Source organism: Colletotrichum chrysophilum, assembly GCF_026319265.1.
Source record: "Colletotrichum chrysophilum strain AFK26 chromosome Unknown scaffold_1, whole genome shotgun sequence".
Classification (NCBI taxonomy): domain Eukaryota; kingdom Fungi; phylum Ascomycota; class Sordariomycetes; order Glomerellales; family Glomerellaceae; genus Colletotrichum; species Colletotrichum chrysophilum.
Genome location: NW_026517288.1, coordinates 956,361 through 980,409, shown reverse-complemented (window position 1 = coordinate 980,409; position 24,049 = coordinate 956,361). Strand labels below are relative to the sequence as shown.

At 56.1% G+C, this 24,049-nt stretch overlaps 10 protein-coding genes across 10 annotated transcripts; 5 read left to right on the top strand and 5 right to left on the bottom strand.

Annotated features, from left to right (window-relative positions):
- Positions 1 to 89: 89 nt before the first annotated feature.
- COL26b_000260 (uncharacterized protein) lies at positions 90 to 1,533 on the top strand (the record flags this gene model as incomplete). The annotated part of the gene is made up of 2 exons (XM_053173230.1): positions 90 to 336; positions 632 to 1,533. The coding sequence occupies 2 exons, from the start codon at positions 90 to 92 to the stop codon at positions 1,531 to 1,533; spliced, it is 1,149 nt and encodes a 382-aa protein (XP_053042936.1).
- Positions 1,534 to 1,792: 259 nt separating this feature from the next.
- On the bottom strand, positions 1,793 to 3,392 carry COL26b_000259 (uncharacterized protein; the record flags this gene model as incomplete). Its single annotated transcript, XM_053173229.1, has 2 exons — positions 1,793 to 1,956; positions 2,015 to 3,392. The coding sequence occupies 2 exons, from the start codon at positions 3,390 to 3,392 to the stop codon at positions 1,793 to 1,795; spliced, it is 1,542 nt and encodes a 513-aa protein (XP_053042935.1).
- A 417-nt stretch (positions 3,393 to 3,809) lies between these two features.
- COL26b_000258 (uncharacterized protein) lies at positions 3,810 to 4,560 on the bottom strand (the record flags this gene model as incomplete). Its single annotated transcript, XM_053173228.1, has 2 exons — positions 3,810 to 4,218; positions 4,352 to 4,560. 2 exons carry the CDS (start codon positions 4,558 to 4,560, stop codon positions 3,810 to 3,812), a joined length of 618 nt encoding a protein of 205 aa, XP_053042934.1.
- A 1,297-nt stretch (positions 4,561 to 5,857) lies between these two features.
- On the top strand, positions 5,858 to 7,297 carry COL26b_000257 (uncharacterized protein; the record flags this gene model as incomplete). Its single annotated transcript, XM_053173227.1, has 1 exon — positions 5,858 to 7,297. The coding sequence occupies one exon, from the start codon at positions 5,858 to 5,860 to the stop codon at positions 7,295 to 7,297; it is 1,440 nt and encodes a 479-aa protein (XP_053042933.1).
- A 1,209-nt stretch (positions 7,298 to 8,506) lies between these two features.
- Positions 8,507 to 9,430, bottom strand: COL26b_000256 (uncharacterized protein; the record flags this gene model as incomplete). Its single annotated transcript, XM_053173226.1, has 1 exon — positions 8,507 to 9,430. The coding sequence occupies one exon, from the start codon at positions 9,428 to 9,430 to the stop codon at positions 8,507 to 8,509; it is 924 nt and encodes a 307-aa protein (XP_053042932.1).
- Positions 9,431 to 15,852: 6,422 nt separating this feature from the next.
- TUF1 (translation elongation factor Tu) lies at positions 15,853 to 17,304 on the top strand (the record flags this gene model as incomplete). Its single annotated transcript, XM_053173225.1, has 3 exons — positions 15,853 to 16,027; positions 16,087 to 16,115; positions 16,171 to 17,304. The coding sequence occupies 3 exons, from the start codon at positions 15,853 to 15,855 to the stop codon at positions 17,302 to 17,304; spliced, it is 1,338 nt and encodes a 445-aa protein (XP_053042931.1).
- A 728-nt stretch (positions 17,305 to 18,032) lies between these two features.
- RPS29 (40S ribosomal protein S29) lies at positions 18,033 to 18,375 on the bottom strand (the record flags this gene model as incomplete). The annotated part of the gene is made up of 2 exons (XM_053173224.1): positions 18,033 to 18,186; positions 18,314 to 18,375. The coding sequence occupies 2 exons, from the start codon at positions 18,373 to 18,375 to the stop codon at positions 18,033 to 18,035; spliced, it is 216 nt and encodes a 71-aa protein (XP_053042930.1).
- Positions 18,376 to 18,951: 576 nt separating this feature from the next.
- Positions 18,952 to 20,124, top strand: ERP38 (Protein disulfide-isomerase erp38; the record flags this gene model as incomplete). The annotated part of the gene is made up of 2 exons (XM_053173223.1): positions 18,952 to 19,462; positions 19,520 to 20,124. The coding sequence occupies 2 exons, from the start codon at positions 18,952 to 18,954 to the stop codon at positions 20,122 to 20,124; spliced, it is 1,116 nt and encodes a 371-aa protein (XP_053042929.1).
- Positions 20,125 to 20,387: 263 nt separating this feature from the next.
- COL26b_000252 (uncharacterized protein) lies at positions 20,388 to 20,782 on the bottom strand (the record flags this gene model as incomplete). Its single annotated transcript, XM_053173222.1, has 3 exons — positions 20,388 to 20,473; positions 20,528 to 20,630; positions 20,744 to 20,782. The coding sequence occupies 3 exons, from the start codon at positions 20,780 to 20,782 to the stop codon at positions 20,388 to 20,390; spliced, it is 228 nt and encodes a 75-aa protein (XP_053042928.1).
- Positions 20,783 to 21,297: 515 nt separating this feature from the next.
- On the top strand, positions 21,298 to 23,814 carry COL26b_000251 (uncharacterized protein; the record flags this gene model as incomplete). Its single annotated transcript, XM_053173221.1, has 1 exon — positions 21,298 to 23,814. The coding sequence occupies one exon, from the start codon at positions 21,298 to 21,300 to the stop codon at positions 23,812 to 23,814; it is 2,517 nt and encodes an 838-aa protein (XP_053042927.1).
- Positions 23,815 to 24,049: the final 235 nt, after the last annotated feature.

The window sequence follows — 24,049 nt, the reverse complement described above, 5'->3', positions numbered from 1 at the left end:
TTTATCTGTTCTTCCGCTCGCACCTCGTTCGGTTCTCTCCTTCTGTCATCTTCTCGTTGATACGCGATCCTGAGTTCAGAACCGACGACATGGGCAGATTTATTCGACTAGGAGCTCTTGCTTGCTTGTACCTGGGTGCGGAGTCCAAGGCATTGAGATGGCAAGATGATACCCCAAGCTGGTCTCCTCCTAAGCAGACCATTGCCGCCATGGACATGTTGGAGCTTGGTTTCAGTCCCGCACCGACGGCGGCGCCTGACCCGGGTAACGTTGAGCTCAAGCTGGCCAAGCGTGTAAGAGGGGACGACACTTGTGGTTACATCTCTGGAATATCCAGTAAGTCAGATTGAAGTTAGTCGTGTTTGAAGCATGCATCACTAACCTTTGTCAAGCCGATTCCATTTACTGCGATGTCGGAACATGCGTGATCAACAGCTTCTACTCTGTTGTGGGATGCTGCGGTTCGACCAGCATGTCGGACTGCAAGCTGCCGACTGCCTGTCTCCCATCAAGTTCATCCAGACTTTACAGCAGCGCAGATACTCTTATGCTGTACTGGTAAGTAGTTGCCAATTGCTCTAAGACGCCAAGAGCACTTGTCTGACAACCCCTTGCAACAGCTCTTCTTCAGGACGGCCAGAGTGCAATACATACGTCTACTCTGATTCCGTCTTTTCCAAGTACACTCTCTTCAACTGCGCCGTCACCGAGGCTCGGATCATTGTCTACGCAAACCCAACAGATACTACTGGCGACGCCACCACTGAAGCGACCACAGCCCCGACCTCTGATCGCACCACCGATGGTTTGTCCCCTATCACCAGCTCCGCCTCTCCGAGCGCGGCCACAACCTCCGCCGCATCAAGCGGCGGCGGCTCCTCCACCCCCATTGGTGCCATCGTCGGCGGCGTCGTCGGAGGTTTGGCAGTCATCGCTCTGATCGCCGTCGGCATCTTCTTCATCCTCCGCAGCAAGAAGAAGAATAACCAGAACAACAACCAGGCCGCCCCGGGCACGTATAACCCGCAACAACCCCCGCCAGGCCAACAGCCGCAGATGTACCAGACGGCCCCGACGCAGCAACAGCAGCCTTCTCCTGGCGGCTACGCGCCCGCGCCCACCACGCCCGGCAACTTCCCGTCCGGCTTCACGCCCGTTGATAACAGGCAGAGCATGCTGAAGCAGCCGTACGACGTCAGCGCAGCGAGCTACGATCACAACAATGGCATCAGCCCGCCCGCCAGCCCACCTCCCATGAGCCCGTCGCCGACGTACCAGTCCGGTATCCCGGCGTATGCGCAGCAGGGGAGCGGACCTAGTCCGACGCAGGGCGGATATCCCGCGCCACAGCAGCAGCAACAACAACAGCAGCAGCCGCCGCAACAGTTTTACAATGCGCCGCCGCCGGCCCAAACGCCGCCGCAGCAGCAGCAGCAGACATCGACTACATCCCAGACCCACTACCACCACAATAGCTTCGCTTCTGAGTTGCCTGCTACGAGGGGGGACAGCGAGTTGCGCGAGTTGGCTTGAGCCTTGTCGTCAGTGAGGCGAAATGGGGAAAAGTCGGTGTTTTGGATGCGGATGCGATGGATTCTAATGTTTGGAGTTGCTGGGACAGAATGAGATTTGACGGACGGGATATGAAATGGGAACCACTATCATTATTATGTGTAAATGTATACCCAAAGTCTCCTAGCACAGCTTGGATGGGACTTTTACCCTCTCTAATGCAATGCTGGATTGATCAACACACAATATGCTGGATTATGCTTGAGGTGAAGTACTTCATTTACAAACGGCTCTGTCTGTCCCTGCGCCAAGGGGTATTTGGATTGTCCTCCCGACCCGGAACGAGTTGGTCCACGGCCAGCGTGTTGAGGAAGCCTGGATGGACTTGGTCCAGGCTCGTGACACCGCACATTTTCATCGTCGTCTCCAACTCGTCTCGGAGTACTATTCGTCCCGTTAGTCAAGATCTTGGCACCACAATATCGAGGGAAAGACAACTTACTCTCGACGTATCGCTCAACGCCCTCAGCGCCGTAATTGAGCGCATATAACAAACCCCTCCCGACGCCGACGGCCTTGGCCCCGAGACACAACGCCTTGAAAATGTCGGTGCCGCGCGAGATGCCGCCATCGACGTAGACCTCGAGCTTGTCAAACACGTGCGGGCAGTTCTTCTGCAGCTCGAGCAGAACCATGACGGTCGCGGGCGACGTGTCGAGGCTGCGGCCGCCGTGGTTCGAGAGCACGATCGCCTCAACGCCCGCGGCGGCCGCGCGCTCGGCGTCCATCCACGTCTGGATCCCCTTGAGCACGATGGGCATGCCGGGCACGGTGCGCCGCAGCCAGGCGATGTCGGACCAGTTGACGGACGCGTCGATGTAGTCGCCCATGATGCGCCCGATTGCGCCGCCCTTGGCGTCGTTGCCGGCCTTGGCGCCCGAGATGGGGGACGAGCCGATGGAGGCGTCGGAGCGCACGCGCTCGTCGGCCTCGCGCTTGCCGGGGATGGGGGCGTCGATAGTCAGGAATAGGGCCTTGGCGCCCTGGGCCTGGGCGGAGCGGATGAGGCGCTCCGAGTTGGCGCGGTTCTTGTCGACGTAGAGCTGGAAGAAGACGGGGACGTCGTAGGGCTTCGGCGGGGAGAAGGCGGCGTGCGCGGCGAGGATCTCGGCGAGGGGGAAGGAGGCGCTGACGGAGACGCCCTGGGGGATGCCGGCGGCCTTGCAGCCGCGGCCGAGCTCCTTCTCGCCGTCCGGGTGGAAGAGGCGGGCCATGGCGGTGGGCGGGCAGAAGATGGGGGAGCGCATGGGGTTGGCGAGCATCGTGGTGGAGGTGTCCACGGCGGACACGTCGACAAGGACGCGGGGCCGGAGGCCGATGAGGGAGTAGGCGGAGGCGTTGAGGCGTTTGGTGTGCAGGTCTGTCGCGGCGGAGGAGACGAAGGCCCAGGCTTTCGGGGTGAAGGACGTCGAGGCGGCCTCTTCGAAGTCGTGGGCGCTGATGAGGGTGTCCAGTGGTGGTTTTGAGGGTGGTGGTGGTGCTGCTGCTGCTTTTTGCCCGTCTTGCCTCTCATCGTTGGGGGAGGTCATGTTGACCGGCTGGGCGTGCTGGGTCTGCTTCGGTTTGGGCATGGCTGCGCCCGGGGCGAGGACGCCTTTGAGGTGGGCGGCGGGCAGGGTCGACTTTACGAGGTTGGGCCCGTGGACTTCGGAGTAGACGTCCGTCGCGTCTTTGCCGGCGCACTGCAGGATCACGGCGATACCGCCGGGGTGTTCGCGGACGAAGTCGGAAAAGTCCCACACGTTGCCGTCGATGACGAGCCAGATGTCGTTGAGGGTGTTGTGCTTGGATATCTCGGCTGGTGTCAGCGTCGGCGGCATGGTGAAACGTGTAGTTGTTGACGTGAAGGTAGAAACATGTTTGTGACGGGCGATGATGATTACATATATGTATGCTCGACCTCGGGCCGGGACCGCTCAGGCGGTTCGTTCGTCTGAGATGCAACGGCGCCGAGGGGTAGTCGAGGTCTCGGGCGGCATTACGCCGAACGGGGTCAGTGTGGGGGACGATCCCCCCCGGGTATCCGGCATCGGGTAGGTAAGCTGGCAAGGTAGGGGTAAGGTATCCCGCGAGTTCTGATGGGCGGGTTCCCCAGGGGGAACTCACTCGCTAAAAGGATGCACGGACGGCAGCTGGCTGTCATGAATGTAAATCACCGAGACGGCATTGGACGTTCGTTTTTTCGGCTGCAGGGCCGCCAACAGCACTTTATCTTTATTTTTGATTCTCATCCCAGATCACCCCGCCAAGGCCTTCCCGATCAGACTCAGCGCCCTCTCGCTGTGGTTCATCTTGAGCGCGATCTGGCGGCCGGGCTCGCTCATCTTGGCCCACGTCTTTTGCAGGATGCCAATGATCTTGGCCTCGTCAATCTCCTCCTTGCTCTCGAAGTCGTCAAACTGGTCGTCGAGGAAGACCAGACAGGCGACGTCCTCGAGGACCTGCGTCTCCTCGTCCTTGCTCAGGTTCTCCTTGCGGATCAGCGCCGCCACGCGGTCGACGTCCTCGGCGGGCAGCGGCGGCTGGATCTCCGCGGACGAGGACAACAGCTCGGCCACCTGTGTCGCGGCCTGGGACTTGAGCTTGGCGCGCCAGGTGAGGTAGCCCGGGCGCGTCATTGGGTATGTGTTGCGGGGGATCTCCCATCTAGAAGGGTTGTGTGTGTGAGTTGCAGTGGTTCCTCTTTTTAGATTGTCCCTTGTCTCGTGTACTTTGCACATCTCGTCATGGATATTCATGCTTAAATCAATGCGTAATGAAGAAATGGAGAGTGTCTAACCTCCTGAAATGCTGGGCTCGGCAGGCCAGCTGCAGCACGGGGGGCGCCGCGGGACATCGCACCGCCAGCCAGCGCGTCATTTTGTGGGCATAGTGAAGCTCAAATGTGATATCGGCGGCGGCGGTCGAGGGTCTGGGGTCTTGCTTGTGGGCCTCGTCAATCAGCTCGAGAGCCTTAAGGTAGTTTGATGGCAGGTCGGGCAGTGCCATCTTGGGTGAGTGAGCAAGATGGTGTGGTTCACTGCTAATCGGGTATGGTTATTGGGTAGGTGCTGAGAGAGAGAGCGATGATGGTTCGTTTCAAACTTCAGTGTGAGAAGTCATGCTCCCTGACAAGGGCAAAAAAAAGGCTTCAAAGCCCGGCGGGTGATTGACTATCTGCAACCACTAATAGCGCAGCGCCCCAACCAACTGGAACCCACTCCGTTCCACGCGGGATGAGTAAGCTGGTTCCCTGATTGGGCTGCCGCCGGAGCATCGCCCGTAGCACCACCATTCTTCAGTGAGAGCCTCAAACCGCGCCCCGGACCTTGTCGTTAACATCAGATTGATATGAGCGTCGGGTTGCAAATGCCAGCGAATTCCCACTCAACATCACACTCCGCACGTCGCACAATTAACGCCTATTCTGGAGACTGCCAATATAATGTTGGACACAGCCATTTGGTTGACGCCATCGGCACGCTCCAGTCGCCGGTCTCGCCTGCTCTAGACTCTGGCAGACTTTATTGTACCGTGTGTGTGTTTGGTCCCTTCGTCCCATGTTGTTGTGTCTGACGCCAGCTATTGATGTTTGGCCCCTCTCACCCTCTTTTTTTCTGGTTCTCGATCGCCTCGACGGGTTTGACACTTTGGAGGTCTTAGAGGCCGTATTAATAGAATTGAGGGGCCACTTCCTGGTCTTGGTAGTCGCAGCCGGCTTCGAGTGGTTTGACGGGTTTCTCCCTCAGAATTCACTGCCACAGACGATTTGTTTTTCCGACACTTGCTCTGGACCACTCGTGCGGGTAGATATTTCTGGAGCCGAGTCCGGTTGGGAAGGAGCTCGTTTAGGATCCGTCGCAGTGAGAATCCGATTTTGCTGAACTCTCGGCCGCTCCTTCCTCAGCACCTTCGTCCATCTACTAATCAACCCCACCACCACCATCTCTCCACAACATTCACTTCCACCTCGACAACTACCACCTCCATCTTCACAACAACAAACAATAGATCGCATCAATTGTTTGGTATAAATTAGGGTTCACTCCCTTTCGATACACAACCCCAGTCCCAAAAATCGGACAACAAAAATTAACCAACCGCAAGTTCATCACCACCCCGCGCTTTCCGGCCTCAGCTCACTAACAATATCCTAGGCCTCCTATCCTTCACGAAGACATCAATCCACAACATTCCACTACTGCTTTTACCACCTCTTCGCCAAACCTTTCATCTTCTCCTCGCCCTGACTTTTCAGCAACATTCACCATCGCCCGTGCTACTGCAATCACATGTCACTGCTACAATGACGGGCACAAAGGCTGGTGGCTCTCACAGCCATAACCTTACTGTTGTCAAGGACAATGACGACGCTTCTTCAACCACAGCGGTGACAATCGAATCGGACTCTGATGCTAGCAGCACCATTACCCTGGTCGATCTTTTTCCCGACCTTGCCATCTTAGACAGCGACGCTGCCGGCGACACCTCTGCTGAGTCCACTGACGCTACGAGCTCTCAGGTCAGCAGCACCGGTGATGAGCAATCCACAGACGCAGACAACGAGGCCTGCGCCAAGAAGTCAGGCGATGCCAATTCCAGCAAGCAGAAGGGAAAAGCTGTCGAGGTTGAGAGCGAATCCGCAGAGACATCAGCTGCAGAGAGTACCAGTGGAAACGAATCGACATCTGAAGCGACATCATCTGAGGCAGGCACCGAAGAGGCAGCTGCAGCTGATTCCACAACCTCTGGCGAGGCTTCCTCCAGCGAAGTGGCTTCTACGGATGGAGCATCAGATGCCTCAACCAGCGCAAAGCCATCAACCCCAGGCAACTGGACAGACTCGGAGGACGCCTTGATCATCAGCATGAAGGAGGGCGGCGAGACCTGGGCAGCCATTGGAAATGCCATGAACCGAGGGAAGAACGAGGTCAAGAAGCGCTGGCACGTGGTGAAGGCCAACCGGGCCAATTCGACCGAGTCTGGAGGCGATACTCAGACCGACAAGAGCGCAGAGTCAACCGAGGAGAAGGAGCCTGGGCCTACGGCGGAGGAGAAGCAGAGTAAGGGAAAGGAGCTGCAGAATGTCGAAAGCACCAAGCCGAAGAACGCCAAAGATGATGCGACAGGCTGCAAGAAGAAGGGCAAGGAGCAGAAGGTTGCTTGCGACAAGGAGAAAATCAAGGAGCCCAAACAGAAGAAGCAGAAGAAGAAGCCCGTCGTAAAGGAGCCGGTTGCAGAGAAATCCGAGTCTGAAGATGACGACGCAGAGAGCTCGTCCTATCGCGAGCGCATGAATCTACTCCGAGACACGTCGTCTGAGTCCGAGTCGCCTGCTACCAGCGGCGATGACGCAGATGCGCCCGGCTACTACGAGCGGGAGGTTGCTCGCCAGGAGCGATATATTCGTCGACACGTCCACCCTCAACTCTACCCTGTTCCGCCTGCCGCCCGCGCGCCAAGCCCAGCAGACAAAAGGCAGCGCCGGGATGATGCCATCCTCGCGGCCGTGGCTTCGAGACGAGAGGCTACGAAGTGGCTGGAGATGCAGGCCAATTTCTTCAACGTCACTGGCCGTATGGTTCCCCTCCACCTGATCAAGGCGAGATGTGAGGCCGAGGAGGATCGAGGCAAGGCGGCTGGCGTCCGCACTTGGGCTTCTTCTGTCGCAGGAAGCCAGGACTTGCTCGATCCTGAGGAGCAGCCTGAGGTCCCCGAGGATGCTCTCCTGAGCGATGACGACTGACGACTGACTACATTAACACCCCCGCGCGACTGACACGACATTTCGCTTTCATACCTTCTCCTCCACTTATGAGACGATGATTGATGATGACAGCGTTTTTGATATCCGGTTGAGAGGCAATGGGAGGTAATTTTCGTGCAAGTTGTGAGGTGAAAGTCGGGCCAGAAAAGCGATGCTTATTTTAAAGATTGCTTGGGAACACAACGAAGCTGTTGGTTGGGCAAGAACGAACGAACGGGAAAACGGACGTGGGACGTGGGAACAGATTCACATAGATCTGCTTTTTTTCTTATTTGCTTTTATTTCTTCTCTTGGGGGCGTTTTGGCAGGCCCTTTTGTGTGTATGGGCAAGAACAAGGGTTTTTGAGAAAGGGATATTGGGTTCTGGTTTAATAGGAGTTACGGATAATCACGCCAAATGGAATACCCCCTTTAGTTTCTCTTGCAGCAAGACCAACAAATTGAAGTTGACATGAAGAGTTTGACTGTGAAGTGATGTGCTGTGAACAATTGAACTCTGATGGATGAAAGTTGGGTGACATAGGAACATTGTCACATTCAGCATGACAGGGCCATGTAGGGCTGAGGCATTGAAGAAATTGGGCAAGTTTCCAATTTTCCGGGGAGAAATGTACAATCCACCACCCATTGCGTAGGAACAGGGTATCATGGAACCAGATATTACAACAAGACACACAAACACCGCTGCCGCCATTGCGCGGACCGCGTCTCCCAAAACCCTCCTCCTTTTTCGGCTACTCTTGCCAGAGTCTGTCCAATATCCAACCAAGTATAAGTACAAGTGTATAGGAGCTTCGAGTATTACCAAGAGCTCGCAATGTTTATTATGTGCAGCCCTCCATCCTGCTGCTTTTGACAGTCAAATGTCTGGGATGGCTGGGACCAAGGCAATCTGCGACTGGCGGGTCATCTCGTCCCCAACACTCAGAGATGGTCAGCCCCATGACAATCTGCCATTTGGGACGCTGAAGCCCCGCCTCTCCTGGTCCGACGTCACGATGAGACGCAATACTCCCTGGCATCGGTGGCTGTATCGTCTCTTCGTCCTTGGCTTGCCGGAAAGCTTCGTCCAAGTGTCGTTGCCAGGGTCATCAACGTTCGTTTGAACATCGGATGGAGATTTTGTGAGGCCAACACTGCTGATGACCTCTCCGTCATTCAAGAAGAAAGTCCGCCATTGGTCATCTTTCAAATGGGGTTCTCCATGCCGGGGGCCATCGTGGTGCCCGGTGGTGCCGGGCTCGGGCTCGGCCCTTTGGTCAACGTGTTGTTGCTCGAACCCAGCCCGCGCTTCATCATCTTGCCCAAGACGGTGACCAGCTCACAAGCATCGGCAAACATGTCGTCATCCATACCTTCCGTCGCTTCGTACACTTCGGAGATGGTGTCCTTGGCCAGCTTGCGGCTTCCGTCATAGTCGTGAACGCAGTCGTACAGGAACGCAGAGTACTCCGTCTTGGCCGACAGTCGCAGCGAGTGCGAGCCCCAGAGATGCTCATCGGCCAGCGCAATGGCCTCCTTGAAGTACTTGTGAGCCTCAGGGAGGAAGTCTCGTGGCGGCTCGAGGAAGGCGGCCGGTAAATCCGACCCATTACGAGGAGCGAACCCCGGCGGAGGGTTTACCGGACCGCCCTCGAGAGCATGCGTCGGCTGTATGGAACCTTGCGACGAGTTCCAGTCCTCCCTGGCAATCCCCTTGCCTTTGTCCAGTCTGGGTGGTGTCAGGCCGGCCATTGTGTCGGGGGTCGAAATACCCATTGTCGAAACAGAGGGCTTGTTGTGGAACAGGACAAAAATGTGATAAAACGATGCTCGCAACTTGAGTGCCAAGACGCGAAGCTCAGTGTGATTACCGACCATGGGGATCACATATTGCTGAAGCATGACTAGACCTTCTCGCGAAAGCCATATTATGTGAAAAATGAGGTCGAGGGATTGAGGCGCGCGGGAAGGGTCAGGGCGGCGTTGCTTCTTTGCGACGACGAGCTGCTCTGCGAGGCTGAGTGAGAGACCGAGGATCTTGTAGAGCATAGACGACAGAAGAGGGTTGTCCGTCTCGACGGCCTTGGCCCATTTGCCGAGGAACTTCTGGTCAACCTCGGAAGAAGCCATCGAGGCTTTTGGGATTGATGAGGCGGTTGTTAGGTGGGTCGCGCCTGCCTTGCCTTATCAACGGTGAAGGTTCTCAGATGAGATACTGAAGCGAACACGTCAGGGATAACCAAGACGGGCTGACGGGGTCAGAATCGTCTGCGGAAAACACCAATTCGATCGCGCGATTCAGGAATCAGGTTCGATGAGAAAGCTGATCAAGTCTGAGCGATGGGTGTCGGTTATGATGAGAGTGAGTGAGAAGTCAGTCCCGGGTGGAAGTTGGACGATTGAGCTGGTGATTTCCTTAGTATGCGCCGTCGGGTGTAGTCGTGGCACTCTTGATTAAAAAGCTGTGTGTGTTAGTACCTAATCAGCAGCAAAACAGTCTCATCAATTGAGATGCAGAGGCAAATACTCACGGATATGATACATTACAGTGAGTGAGACGGAAGTTGGTTGGTAAAATAAGGCCGATTGGAGGGATGCTTAAGGCGAAAGACGGCTAGCAAGACACTGAGATAGGCTGAGACTCAAACGGCAAAACGATTACGGAATGGCCTGTTTTCGCAGAGAGCATTGCGATGTTGACCGTGATTTTGTTCAGCTGTCGTTGTGAGGCCTTATTAGAAGCAACTGCAGGCTGAAGCTGTCAATTGGCCTGCGAGGACAATCCCTGGAGGAAAAACGAGCGTAAGGGACAAGCCGGTCTGGAAGAAAGCGGTGAGAGGCTGGCGCTGGCGTGGCGGAATTAAGAGCCGGACGTTATTGGTGTCGACCAAAGAGAAAAGCGAGGTCGGCTGGGTTGAATCGGGCGGCCGGTGGCAGTTGGAACTGTCGAATTCAAGGGTGACGAGGGGCTGTAATCGAGCGAGTGCTATGAGGGCATCTCGAGGACGGTCGAAATGTATCGATCGACAGGCGGCAGCAAGGCAGACAGGTTTTGAGATGGGTAGAGGCGATGTAATGTAAGGTAATGTAGGTAGCTGCAGGATATATGTGCCCTAAAGGAGAGGTGCAGACACAGACGCAGGAGGACTGGGGCGTGCGGTCGTATTGTGCATGAACGAGTGTGGGCCTGGGCGAGAGAAGTAAGGTAAGGTAGCTGCGGGCTGGCCGTGGAATCTGAGAGGTCGAGAGTTGCGAATGGAGGCGCTTTCTGGGCACGAGCGCAGCTACAGGCGACAGGTGACTGCGGCTCGACGTACGTAGGCTGACGGTGCTTGGGTTCGGGCGTCGATGAGATGAGATGAGGTGGGAGGCGACGGCGTTGGTGAGTTGAGGTGGTACGGGAGGAGAGAGGGCGAATGAAGTCCAAATTAGACGGTTGGCTGAGGGTGGGAGAGATGCTGCAAGATGAGTTGTCCGACTCTCGGGAGGCTACGTCTGGTAAGGTACCTTCACGCGGCGCGCACCGTGTTAATGGGCAGCCAAGCGCTCTGAGCCTGACGTGGGAAGTGAGGTGGGATAAGCGGAAGACGGCGGCAGGGACGTAGGTAATGCGCAATGTGCCGTTGGATTGGGAAGAAAACGGAAGAAGCGAAAGAGATGGGAGAGATATGCACGAGGCCAGTATTCGTAACATGGTCGTGTAAAGGCCGGGGCTGGGAAAGACATTGGAGGGATATGACCGGAGCGAAGAGGCAAGTACCTTTCCATGAAAAATCGAACCAGGCAGAGGCAGGCACCTGAGGACGAGGTACCTCGGGCGGGAAAGGCATGCCCATGCCCAGAGCTGGAGCTTGGCCGGGCTCGAAGCTGGCTGGCCTGGGGAGCTGCTGGCCTCCATGAGCTGCCACTTTTACTGATGCAATGCAGGAATATTCGTGCCGTAGGTCCTGTTTCCCACGAACTGGCCGGGGCTACGGGGGTAAGAAAGATGCGCTAAAATGGGACCCTAAGGCCCGCTTCTGGTAGCATCGGATCCAATTGCCCCAGGCCCCCAGCTGGAGGGGGACTTGGGACCCAAATGACCGCAAAGACACCACCAAGGTGACACTGGCAGTATCCGTACCGCCGTCCGTTCGTCGTCTGCATCCACCGCCTGCCTTCATCCTCGGCATTCTCCTTTTCAAGACCACTGGCCGAGCAAACAGAACTCTGATTGACATCACCTCATTCATCTGTCATCTATCGCACTTGGCCGTCTTCTCTGTCGCAAATTGCCCCTTGCCGTCCCAACTCCCCATGTGGCAGGCAAACTGACTTTTTGAGCTTCCTTCGTCCGAACCCTAGCATGTTTCTTCTGCCCAAGGATGCATTTGCGCAAACTGACGCCGAGACACGATAGCGCGGCGCTTTCGTTTTGACGCGCGGGATCAAGCCCGAGACAGGCCGACTACCGATCACTCACTTGCTCGCGCTCTTAAGGGTCCGCGGGGTTCTGACAGTCGGCCAGACCAAAGCAGTCGACGGACCACCGACTAGAGAATATCTACTCGGGCACATGGTTCTAACAATTCTTGTCGCAACGGCCAAGATGCAAGCGATGCGGATAATACATGCAAATCAGTTTCAAGAGTGCATGCTTACCCGCCGTCCATCTCATACCACCCGCGGCTGAGACACGAGAAAGATACCATCTCGCTTCTCGCACGCACTTCCGCCTCGGTAGCCGACACGATTGTTGCTTTTCTCTCTCCCTCGCCCGCCAGCAGTCTGAAGGAAGGTCGAATGCACCCACACAGACGCTGCACTGATGGCTTGCCTTGCCGCTGATGAAGTGGTCGATTGTAGTGGCGATGCGAATTCAACGGCGGGGTCATCTGGGTTCAGGAATTCCGAGCGGTACAACGTGGTCGACTGTCGCATTCCGATCCATGATCTATCCCGTCGACCTCGAACACCAATGGGGGGCCCCGTGCGACTGTCACCCCCATCTGGGGGTTTCAGAGCACCAAACCCACCTTCCGAAACAAAACGATGCTTGAGCAGCGTGGTGTATTCACCGACAGGTTGCACAATTCCTCATGTGCGAGGGCAAGACGATGCAGAATGGTCCAAGTTGTTCGTCGAGGAATTAATTTGTGCTCTCTCACAACGGTACGTACGGATACGTCCATTTACCTCAGCTGGCTTGACGACCCGCTAACGTTTGGCCGTGGTCCCTGTTTCGTGGCGACCCGGTCGAGCTAATCCTATCCTGCTTTAGTGTCGAGCCTCCTCCATTCTGGCCAACGGGACGCCGCGCGCCTTCTCAAAGCAGGGAACGTCCCTCTGCCCCGAACAAAGTGCATCCCAGCCACCCCATTTTCGGTGTAAGCTGCCTGCTTCAAGAATCTTCCTGATCTCAGCCGCCATCACCGGCCTTCTGCAACGCCTCCTGGAATACCTAATGGTGCCAGCGCATCATTTGACTGCACGGCCACGGCCACGATCGCTATCGCTACTACCACGGTCTTCTTAGTCCTCTGAACGTCACGCCATCGCGAGGCCTCTCAGCACCCTGCCCGTCAGCCCCGCCAATGAGAGCCTAACAGGACCCTTCCACCTCTGTTGGAACTTGTAACGACATTCACTGCCTCAAGTGAGGCAATGCAATAGTCCTCTACCGGTTGAAGCTGTGTACTCTGGGCGATAGAAACTTGGGGGTCCATCTGCTTACTTGCTGAGCCAGCTACTGGTGCATACGACCCATAGGATGGAAGCCTTGCGGGCCGTCATATCTGCGGCCAACCCCATACCATTCAATCAAGGACCAATGGGTTCTTCGGTGACCCAACCCTCTCGTCGTGGGCTTCCTAGTAATCCACGATTGTTTGAAGCACGACCTGACGTATGCCGGAGCGGGCAGTAGCCACAAGCAGGAGCCTTTGAACTGGCGGTGAAGACACCGTTATCCGAGACTTACACGACGCTTCATCAAACACTCGAACCCCCTAACCAGCTCTTAACTCTGACAGGACATACTTCTTTCGCCTTTGTTGCAAGGATTTAAGGGGCCTAGAGATGCTGCGGCCAAAGGCCCTGGGAAAGCCCAACCTGATTTCGAAGTACCCGCCCGCGACCCTTCGAGTTGGTATCGCTACACGTCGACATGACTGCATGAAATGCCACCAATGCAGTCGTCAGGCTTGCAGTACGGATGCGTTCATCGACATGCGTTGTCAGTGCTCTCGAAGGGGCAAACAGGCAGTATCAGCCTGAAAGTCACAATGCGGCGCGCCATCGTACAGCACAGTGCAAAGCCACTTCTCCGTCAATCCATCGAAAGCCGACTTGGGCTCCCTCACTCGTCACACGACAGGTCCCAGATCATGGACTGCAGCCCTATCTGTCACGACCAAGTCTCAAACGGACTGGTCTTTCCCGAGATGGTTCAGCTACGGCATTTTCGCTCAGGTCGGTTCAACTTGCCTCACCACTTGCCCAAGCCCATCCCAAGACATCATGACGCCGTTGGGCACTCGGTGAACTGGCACGTGGACGCAACAAGAAGCCAGTGCAACCCCCCGTTTGCCAACTGTCAAGTCCAGGGCCTGGGCAAACGGCTTCCGAAGTAGCTCTGTTCCTGTGCTTTCAAGTGAAAACACACTCAAACCGAACCCACGGACTCGATTTGGATTTCCCCCTGGAACTGTTCCTCGTTCCCAGCCGGAACGGGACGTTGCAGCTCCCGGTCCTGGGAGCTGATTGCTAGATCTCAGAGACCTCGCCGTCTCATTGGGCCTCCTCGTGTTGTCCCTGGCATCCGGGCTTGTGTGCCGATGAAGGCTTCCTACAGTTTTAAACGATTGTTTGCTAGTGGCAGCGAAGTGACGCCGACGTTATCAGTTTGATGCCCAACAAACATGAGCGGGCATTCCTTCGGTCTCGAAGTGTCTGACACGATACTACAAATGTGGCGGTCTGACCCGGCGTTGCGTCTTGATTGCTACATTGCAGCGAATGCTCTTTCCGACCAACATATTTACCATCGTTGTTTGCCTCGCGCCAGTCACTCATTTCAGCCTTTGATCGTTACTACTTTACAAGCTCAGAGACTGCCAATTTCTTTGATTTGGTCACGCAAATCATATTTCCATTCGATACACGACAATTCGCAAAAGGAGTCAAAAATATCCAACGCCAGTATCAGGATTTACATCTTTCTCTTATCTGTACGCTCGAAAGATCTGGAGTCTCAGCCAACCTTCAGATTCGATTCTCGATAGCATCCAACAACCACCGAAATGTGCCAATACTACGCTCACGCCTTCACCTGCAAGCATAGCAGCTTCACATTCGCGCGCTTCTGTCGACCCGCGAGCTTGATACAGAAACCCTGTAGCAAGCGCCAGGTCTGGCAGACGATTCGTCTCGACGATGCCTGCGAAGAATGTCTGACCTGGTTCCCAGACCGGTACCCTTGCCGCCGGCCCCGGTATCAGTGAAGACAACCTGACTCGGCGTGGCCTTTCGAAGCCAGTAAATGTGCTTGATATTCAACCTGCTGGAAAAGTTCGGCCTTCATATTACACATTCTTTCTCAAGCAACGGCCCGTGTCTGAAGGAGTCCTCGACTTCCCCAAACACGGCAGTCGTATTACTAGAGCCTCTGTGGACGGACATTTAGATAGAACGGCTGGCTGGTTCAGCTGATGATTACGATTTCGATGATGATGGAAGCGCTGTTTTTTTGGGATCAAGTCTGTTATGTATTACCTTCGAGACCGGCGTATGTGGAACTGTGGATACACAAAACTTGGGATTTGAAGGACTACGGGACCGAGACTGGCATTCAACAGGACAGATCTTGGGAGCACTTTGAAGTTTGTGTCAAATAGAATTGATTGTTCAGACTGTTTGGTCGAGCGAGACTTTGGTATTCAGATTACGGTACGATAGAGTCTGCCTAACCGTTGCCGTGCGTCTTATATGGGTCTTGAATCCTGCCTTTGACAATCCACATGCCATGTCCGAATTATTCGACTCCTTGGTTTTGTGTTCTTTTCTGGCAATAGAAATGACTAGACTGCCTTTAGCGATTGGGTTGACATATTAACATGGCTGCCGTGCGCGAAGACTTTTTCATGAACAGCTCATCCAGTGCGGTATATGTTAAGAGCTTAAAGATCAGTTGATGCGCTTTTGAGGCAAGAATGCTCTCGCCCGAGACGGTCAAGCAACCTCTCTGACTTCATGATGTGAAGTTGACCACTTCTCAGCCAGTGAAATTTCGCGCATTAACACCGTCGAGGGGGTGGACCCAGCTGGCAGCACTGACGCCGGCCCGCCAATGGCGTAAGAGCTCCCGCATAGCTCCCCCCTCTACTTAGACCCGAAGGAAAGTCCCGGTAGCAAAAAAATTTCGAGTCGAGGAGACCGCCATCAGACGATATCTCAACCTCCCTCCCCGTCCAGCCGCGCCGTTGTCGACAACGAGCATCCAATTGTCCATCTCCCCACTCTTCGTTCTTCTGTTGTTCTTCTTTACTATTTAATACACACGACAGGCATTCAATATGTCTACCGCCTTCAGATCCGTCGCGCCTTTCCTGCGCACGGCGCGCGCCTCGCTGCGCCAGGGCAACGTCAGCCCTCTCCAGGCCGCCCTGAAGAGCAAGAACGTCTCTCCCGTCCTCAACGTCTGCCGCAACTACGCCGTCTTCGAGCGTTCAAAGCCCCACGTCAACATTGGTAAGATCAGTCGATGCGGGCTGCATCTGGGTTGTTTGGCTAACTGAATCGTCTTCTAGGTACTATTGGCCACGTCGATCACGGAAAGGTACACCTCGAGACATGAACCAGCGCAACGGCGCACCCTGACTGACCATGTCCAGACTACTCTGTCCGCTGCCATCACCAAGAGGCAGGCCGAGAAGGGCCTTGCCAACTTCCTCGAGTATGGTGCCATCGACAAGGCTCCTGAGGAGCGCAAGCGTGGTATCACCATTTCCACCGCCCACATCGAGTACGCCACCGACACCAGACATTACTCCCACGTCGACTGCCCGGGTCACGCCGATTACATCAAGAACATGATCACTGGTGCGGCCAACATGGACGGTGCCATTATCGTCGTCGCCGCCTCTGACGGTCAGATGCCCCAGACCCGTGAGCACTTGCTGCTCGCCCGTCAGGTCGGTGTCCAGCGTATCGTCGTCTTCGTCAACAAGGTCGATGCCATTGACGACCCCGAGATGTTGGAGCTTGTCGAGATGGAGATGCGTGAGCTTCTCAGCACCTACGGTTTCGAGGGTGACGACACCCCCGTCATCATGGGCTCTGCCCTGTGCGCCCTGAACAACCAGAAGGACGACATTGGTGTCAACAAGATCGATGAACTCATGAAGGCTGTCGATGAGTGGATCCCCACTCCCCAGCGTGACCTTGAGAAGCCCTTCCTCATGTCTGTTGAGGATGTCTTCTCCATCTCTGGCCGTGGTACCGTTGTCAGTGGACGTGTCGAGCGTGGTATCCTGAAGAGGGACACCGAGGTTGAGATTGTCGGCAAGGGTGATGAGGTCATCAAGTCCAAGGTCACCGATATTGAGACCTTCAAGAAGTCCTGCGAGGAGTCCCGTGCCGGTGACAACTCCGGTCTCCTCCTCCGTGGCATCAAGCGTGAGGACATCCGCCGCGGTATGGTCGTCGCCAAGCCCGGCACCGTCAAGGCCCACAAGTCCTTCCTCGCCTCCCTTTACGTCCTCTCCAAGGAGGAGGGTGGCCGTCACACCGGTTTCCACCAGAACTACAAGCCCCAGATGTACCTCCGCACCGCCGATGAGGCCTGCACCCTCACCTTCCCCGAGGGCACCGAGGATGTCGACAGCAAGATGGTCATGCCTGGTGACAACGTCGAGATGGTCGCTACCCTGCACAACCCCTCCGCCATTGAGGTCGGCCAGCGCTTCAACGTCCGCGAGGGTGGCCGCACCGTTGCCACCGGTCTCATCACCCGTGTCATTGAGTAAATGATCTGATTCAAAACCAAAAAAAACCTCGATACCCTGAGTCGGCACTCAGCACACACTCTCTTCCCAGCATACGATATATGATTTGGGACGACCCGAAAAACTGGATGGGAAAATTGGGATTGTACAAAAGGTGTTTGCGTCACGAATTATGTACAATTGACCCCAAGCTTTTTCCGCTTTGAGCCCTCGCGCTCGTGTATATTTGTCGGGTCCTGGGCTCAAAGATCTCCACTCTACTTCAACCCCTGTCTTGAATCATGTACTTTTAGAGACGATGGTCAATAGAATAACGTGCTTTGTGCCACATGATCACACTTTGGTTTCTTCAAACGTAGTTTCATTCAGCGTGACAGACATTGGCGAGACTCGAGTCGTCATTACATCCCCAGACTTGATAATGACCCTGGCAGACGAGAACCAGGCGGCGCGCCCTCTGCGGACCGCGTCGCGCTCTACAGCACGTTGAATTGGTGGCCCCGGCATAGTGATGGTGGTAAGGTTCAATGTCGTGGTATTCGTCTATCCTCAATGGATGTCCGACGGAGTGCACTTTATTCTTCCGTTAAGCCAGCCATAAGAACTCCATGCCCTTGGAAGCCTCCCTCTGTCTGAATGCATTTTCCACGGGCCATCATGCCCAACCACCTTCGAGTCCCATCATCGTCTCGTAATCCTGACGTTTAACGGTACTGTGGTGCACACTCATGTCAGCCATTGCGCGCTCTTCATTCGCAGAGGGAATGTCGTGTAGATCCCGCCAAGGGTTTCTCGTCGCATACCTTGTTGAAGCCGATGTCCTTGGCCTTCTCACGGAAGCACTGACGGCAGAGGTTGAGGTCGTACTTGCGGATAAGACCGGCCGTGTGCTTGCAGACACGGCTGTGATAAAAAATGTCAGCACTTCGGTCCCTTATGTGCCTGTGTTTTCTTCCCCCTTCCATCATCATCCTCCAGGTGTCCCTGTCCAAAACTTTGCCTCCATCCAGGGGATTGGGGTTCTTCGTACCAGCTGCGAGAGCCCTTGCCGTAGTTGCGGGGGCGGGAGTTCCAGACAGATTCGTGAGACATTTTGTCGGCGTGAGGGGGGCTTGTCGTCGAAGGTGTCGGCGAAAACTCGAGATGGGTTGACTGGGTGGTGGTTTGACGCTTTTCGCAACGGAGCGGAAATTTTGTGTGGGATGCGATTTTTTGGGAAGGGGCGCCATTGGAGGGTCTGGCAGCCCCAGAACTGGCAAGCGAGAGGGAGGTCCGTGCCACGAGCGGTCTTCTCACGTGAGAGAGCGATAAGATAAGGCGGGGTTGCTTCTCGATAAGACGCTGATAAGAGACCTGTTTCTTTTTTTTTTCGCCGTTTTTGCTCTGGCGGCCAAGGTGGGGCCGGGGAAGCGGTACACGCCACCTAGGTACCCTGCCTCACCAGCCAGACAGGGGGCTTAGCTGTTGCTTCTGTGACGTTGGAGGTTGTCCTGCAAAGTGGCTTCTTTATTAACACCTTCAGCAGACCAGCTGATTTCAAATCGTCTTTTGCAACACCACCATCCTTGCTGCTGCATTCTATTTGAGCAGCTACCTATCGCATTCTGTTGGGTAGGAACTACTTTGAATCGTTTTTATTTCCCATTCAGCTGCGTCACCCAACCCACAATGGTTGCTTTCAAGAGCTTCGTGGTCGGCGCTCTGGCAGCTACCGTTGCCGCCAAGTCTGCCGTCCTCGACCTCATCCCCTCCAACTTTGACGATGTCGTCCTGAAGTCTGGCAAGCCCACTCTGGTAGAGTTCTTCGCCCCCTGGTGTGGCCACTGCAAGAACCTCGCCCCTGTCTACGAGGAGCTTGCTTCTAGTTTCGAGTCCAACAAGGACGTCCAGATTGCCAAGGTCGATGCCGACGCCGAGCGTGACCTGGGCAAGAGGTTCGGGATTCAGGGATTCCCTACTCTCAAGTGGTTTGATGGCAAGAGCGACAAGCCCACCGACTACAGCGGTGGCCGCGACCTGGAGAGCTTGAGCAACTTCATCACCGAGAAGACCAATGCCAAGCCCAAGAAGAAGTACACACCGCCTAGCGCTGTGAACATGCTCACCGACGAGTCCTTCAAGACCATTGTTGGTGGCGACAAGGACGTCTTTGTCGCCTTCACTGCCCCCTGGTGCGGACGTAGGTGTTCTCCTCCCTCTTTGTTGCTGGACTTTTGCTGACCCAACCCCTCAACAGACTGCAAGAACCTCGCCCCTACCTGGGAGACTCTCGCTCAGGACTTCTCTCTCGATGAGGGTGTCGTGATCGCCAAGGTCGATGCCGAGAACGAGGCTAGCAAGGGAACTGCCGCTGCCGAGGGCGTCTCCTCCTACCCCACCATCAAGTTCTTCCCCAAGGGCTCCAAGAAGGGCGAGCTCTACAGCGGCGGCCGCAAGGAGGAGGACTTCGTCGCCTTCATCAACGAGAAGACCGGCACTGCTCGTGTTGCTGGTGGTGGCCTGAACGCCGTTGCCGGCACCATTGCTGCCCTTGACGAGATCGTCGCCAAGTACATCAGCGGCACCACCATTGCTGACGCTGCCGCCGAGGCCAAGAAGGAGGCCGAGACCCTCAAGGAGAAGGCCCAGTACAAGTACGCCGAGTACTACGTCCGCGTCTTCGACAAGCTCTCCAAGAACGACGGCTACGTCAAGAAGGAGGTCGCCCGTCTCGACGGCATCCTCAAGAAGGGCGGCCTCGCCCCCGCCAAGCGCGACGAGATCACCAGCAAGACCAACATCCTCCGCAAGTTCCTCGAGCAGGCCAAGGAGAAGGTCTCCGACGCGAAGGAGGAGTTGTAGAGAACTTTTTCTACGACGTCACGTTACACATGCATCAAGAGCTCACGGTATTGGGGGAGCGGGGGTTTGAGAGGTGAGCAACTGAACGGATCAGCTCACGTTGAGGACTTTGGTAGCCTAGGATACCGACCAAGAAATAAAATAACAAGAACAACTCATGTCTGCGTGTGAGACTGGCCGTGATATAAGCTCTATTCGTGCTTTCATGTAAACCCTAAACGCCATAGACACAAACGTGCTCCTAAAACTGAATGCTGAAGAGGTCAAGACGACTTTGATGAGCCCTCCTTCTCCTTATTAGCGAGAAGCGCTGCCTCCAAGTTGTCCAGTCGACGAGACATTTCATCCACTGAGACAGTCGTTAGTGATGCTGTCTTGGGCAAGGGGTGGCAGTTGTGCTCACTCTTCGCGAAGATCTCGCTAGACACCCCGGCAAACTTGTTGGAGATGGTGTTCAAAAGTTCCTCGACGGCAGCGTTGACATCGCCCTTGGCGTCTTCCGAGGCCTGGCGACAGTTAGTACCGGCTGTGAATGAGGCCTCGTCCCATGGACGACATCCTAAGACGCTGCGCGAGGCGCCGCGAGACTCTGTGGGGTTCATCGCCATGTCTCACTTACGGCAGACTGGTTGCTCGTGTCGGGGTTGTTGGGGGCCATATTGACAGTGTTGTTCAATTGCGAGTAACGAATTGTTCCAAGGCTGTTTAGAAGTTGGTGGTTGGAATGAGGCTCACGTATGGTTGCCCTGCCTCTCTCAATGTTGGCGCGTTGCGGTGAAAGTGGTGGCGGGGTACTGATGGTGCCGTTGTTAGTTCCCAGGACAGAGGGGTGCCGTGCCACCGGATTAGCACTGTAGCGGCCCCGACTTAGGCAGGTCCGGACACCTGCATCAGGGAGCTCCAGCCTGACCAACCGTGTGGCTGTAGTGGGGCCCGCCCTCTAAGGCCAACGGAAGCATCCCGTCCTCCGACCCAATGCCGTCATTCCACCTGCATAGCAACACCTACAGCCCACCAACTCAATCTCCCGATCCCATATTCGAGACGAACACCACACGACCACATCCTTCCATTTCGCAAACCTGCTCCGCCACAGCACCTACGGGAGGATCAGCTCAGCAAAGCCAAAGGATGGCAACGAGATAAATCCGGGGGCAACGGTCGTCCGGCATCATGCCCTATCCACACGAAGACCCGCGCATCGTCGTCATCGGCCTCGCCCTCATCGGTATCCTATGGATCTTCCTGGCGCCCGGGAACGGCGGCGCGTCTCTCTTCTCGGCCTCCGACCTCGCGACGCAGCGACTGCGCCGGCACCAGCACGCGCTCGAGCTGCTCAACGCCTCGTCGTGGGGCAACTTCTCGGCGCGGCGGAACGGGACGGGCGAGGAGGAGCTGCCGCGCTCGCTTAACATCACGGGCTTCCGGGCCGAGGACGGCTTCGCGTGGGACGATCTGGAGAGGTTCCAGGAGAGGTGCCTCGAGTGGAGCCGGAACGCGATACCGCCTGTCGGAGGGGTGAACCTCTGGGACATTGGCCAGGGCGAGGCGGTTTGGCAGAATGCCACGGGGGCCGTGAAGGGGACGTGGGTGCGGAAGGATGCGTCGGTAAAGAGGGAGTGGGCGAGCTACAATTTGAGTGCGGTCACGCCGAGCTTGCACTGGAGCGGGGCGGAGGCCGATTGGGCAAGGAACATTACGGGTGACGAGGGCAAGATGCTGCTGGACGTGATCGATACCGGCCGGCACACGAAGGAGTTTGAATACGAGAGCATCCTGCACGAAGGTGTCCCGACATCCGGCGGCAGAGTCAGAAGTGCTAAGGCATCGCTGACCGTCGAGGATGTCAAGGGAACCGGGTTCAATTGGGAAATGAGGTTGCATGGAGTTCAGTGGCCGCGTCAAGGGACGCTGCTCTTGACCACGACGAGCGAAAAGTTTGACGGCATATTCGGGTTGCCTCATCTTTCTCCGAGCTCAGACTTTTTTCATTCGAGTCGATTGCTTCTGAATGCGACTCTGTCCGAGGTACTGCGGAGGAAGGAGAAGGAGGTCTTCAACGACGGCGTTATGCCTTGGACTTCAGACCCGTCGAACCCGCCTGATACTCTCAATCCATCACCACACTGCGAGTACATCATGTACGCGCAGGTTCATCCCCCGGACAGAAGTCGGTTGAACATGAAGGGTTTCCAGTCGGGGAGGGAAGGTATGTCACAGATCATCAGCGACATCGAGCAAGAGCTTCGCTTCCCGAACGGCGCCCCCATTCGTGGGGTTCCGGAGCTCAAGCTGTCTGCCATCATCTGGTCTCCCGACTGCGGGTTTTTTCTAGAAACCAAAGGGCCCCCAGACTTCCCACCGGCAGACGGCCAGCATCTACAGGGCATGAAGACGGAAATCATCTACTACAAGATCCGTGTCTGGATCCTGGCGTTCGCAGGGGTCATCATCGCCCAGGCCCTCCTCTTGAAGCACCAGATGAGGGAATCTGCCACGCCGTCCACCATGGGCCGCATCAGCTATAACACAATCAGTATGATGGTCATGGTCGATGGCAGCATCTTCGCTGCCGCCTCCATGTGGGCTCTAGACGCGAGCATTACGTATCTCGAGTCTTTGTCCCTGCTCTTCGCCGCATTTCTCTCCATGTCGATGGGTGGCTTCTTCCTCGCGGAGATCCACAAAGTTCAGGAGCCGGAGAACAGAAGACGCAGTGAGCGCGAACAGGCCGAGACACCACGTACGCCAGCAACTCCAGCACAGAACCTCGAGGCAGACTCCCTCCCGCGACCGGTCACGGCCGGACCACGCAGAAGAGCCCCCACGCCGCCTATCATCGTCCCCTCAGACCAGGATATTGATGCCGACATCGATGCCGTAACAAACGGCGCTGCGGCTGTCCCGAACGCTGGCGCGGCCACCCGCGCCGGTCCCGAGGTCACCTTCCAAGCCGTCATATTCCGCTTTGCTATGATAGTGTCTCTCCTCCTCCTGGTCTCCATAGCATCGACGTCCTGGTACCCCCGTATCCGCAATGGGTTCGTAAACACTCTTTCGATGGTATACTTTTCCTTCTGGGTTCCGCAGATTCACCGCAATGTAATCCGCAACTGCCGTCGAGCCTTGACGTGGCGCTTCATGATCGGCCAGTCGATCCTGCGTCTCCTCCCATTTGCGTATTTCTACATTTACGAGGACAACTTCCTCTTCGCGGAGACAGACGTCCGCGCGTTCCTCGTCTTCTGCGCGTGGCTGTGGATACAGCTTTGGATCTTGGCATTTCAGTTCGTTCTCGGCCCGCGCTTCGGCGTGCCCAAGAGCTGGACCCCCGACGCGTGGGACTACCACCCCGTCCTCCGCGAAGATGGCGTTGAGGCCGGCGGGCTTCCCATCGGCTTGCTCTCTGAGCCCGGCTCCCCGTCTCTCGACAGGGTGCGGACGGGCGAGGACAAGAAGGGGAGCAACCTGCGTGCCATCGACTGCGCCATCTGTCGCGAAGTGCTTGAAGTGCCCGTTATGAGGGCGGGCGAGGAGGATCCCACCGCCGGCGGGGTTGTTGGCGTGTTTACGAGGAGGAATTACATGGTTACCCCGTGTCGACATATTTTCCACAGCGCTTGTTTAGAGGGATGGATGAGGTTCCGGCTGCAGTGTCCTATATGCAGGGAGGAGCTGCCGCCGTTGTGAGTGTTGATACCAAGATAGACATGTATTTTCAAGCGAATGACTTTACGCTGCGTTGTGAGTGTTAATGGGCAGCCTTGGTGAGCGACTTCTCGAAAGCACGGCAATACCCATCTATGGCCCGGCTTCGGGCTCTTGCTTGCGATGGTGCTTTGCCTGTTATCTCAGCGTATCTGTTACAGGCAGCCAGGACCGCGGTTGTCTACTGTGGCCAGCCTTTCGTCGGTGGGACATGAAG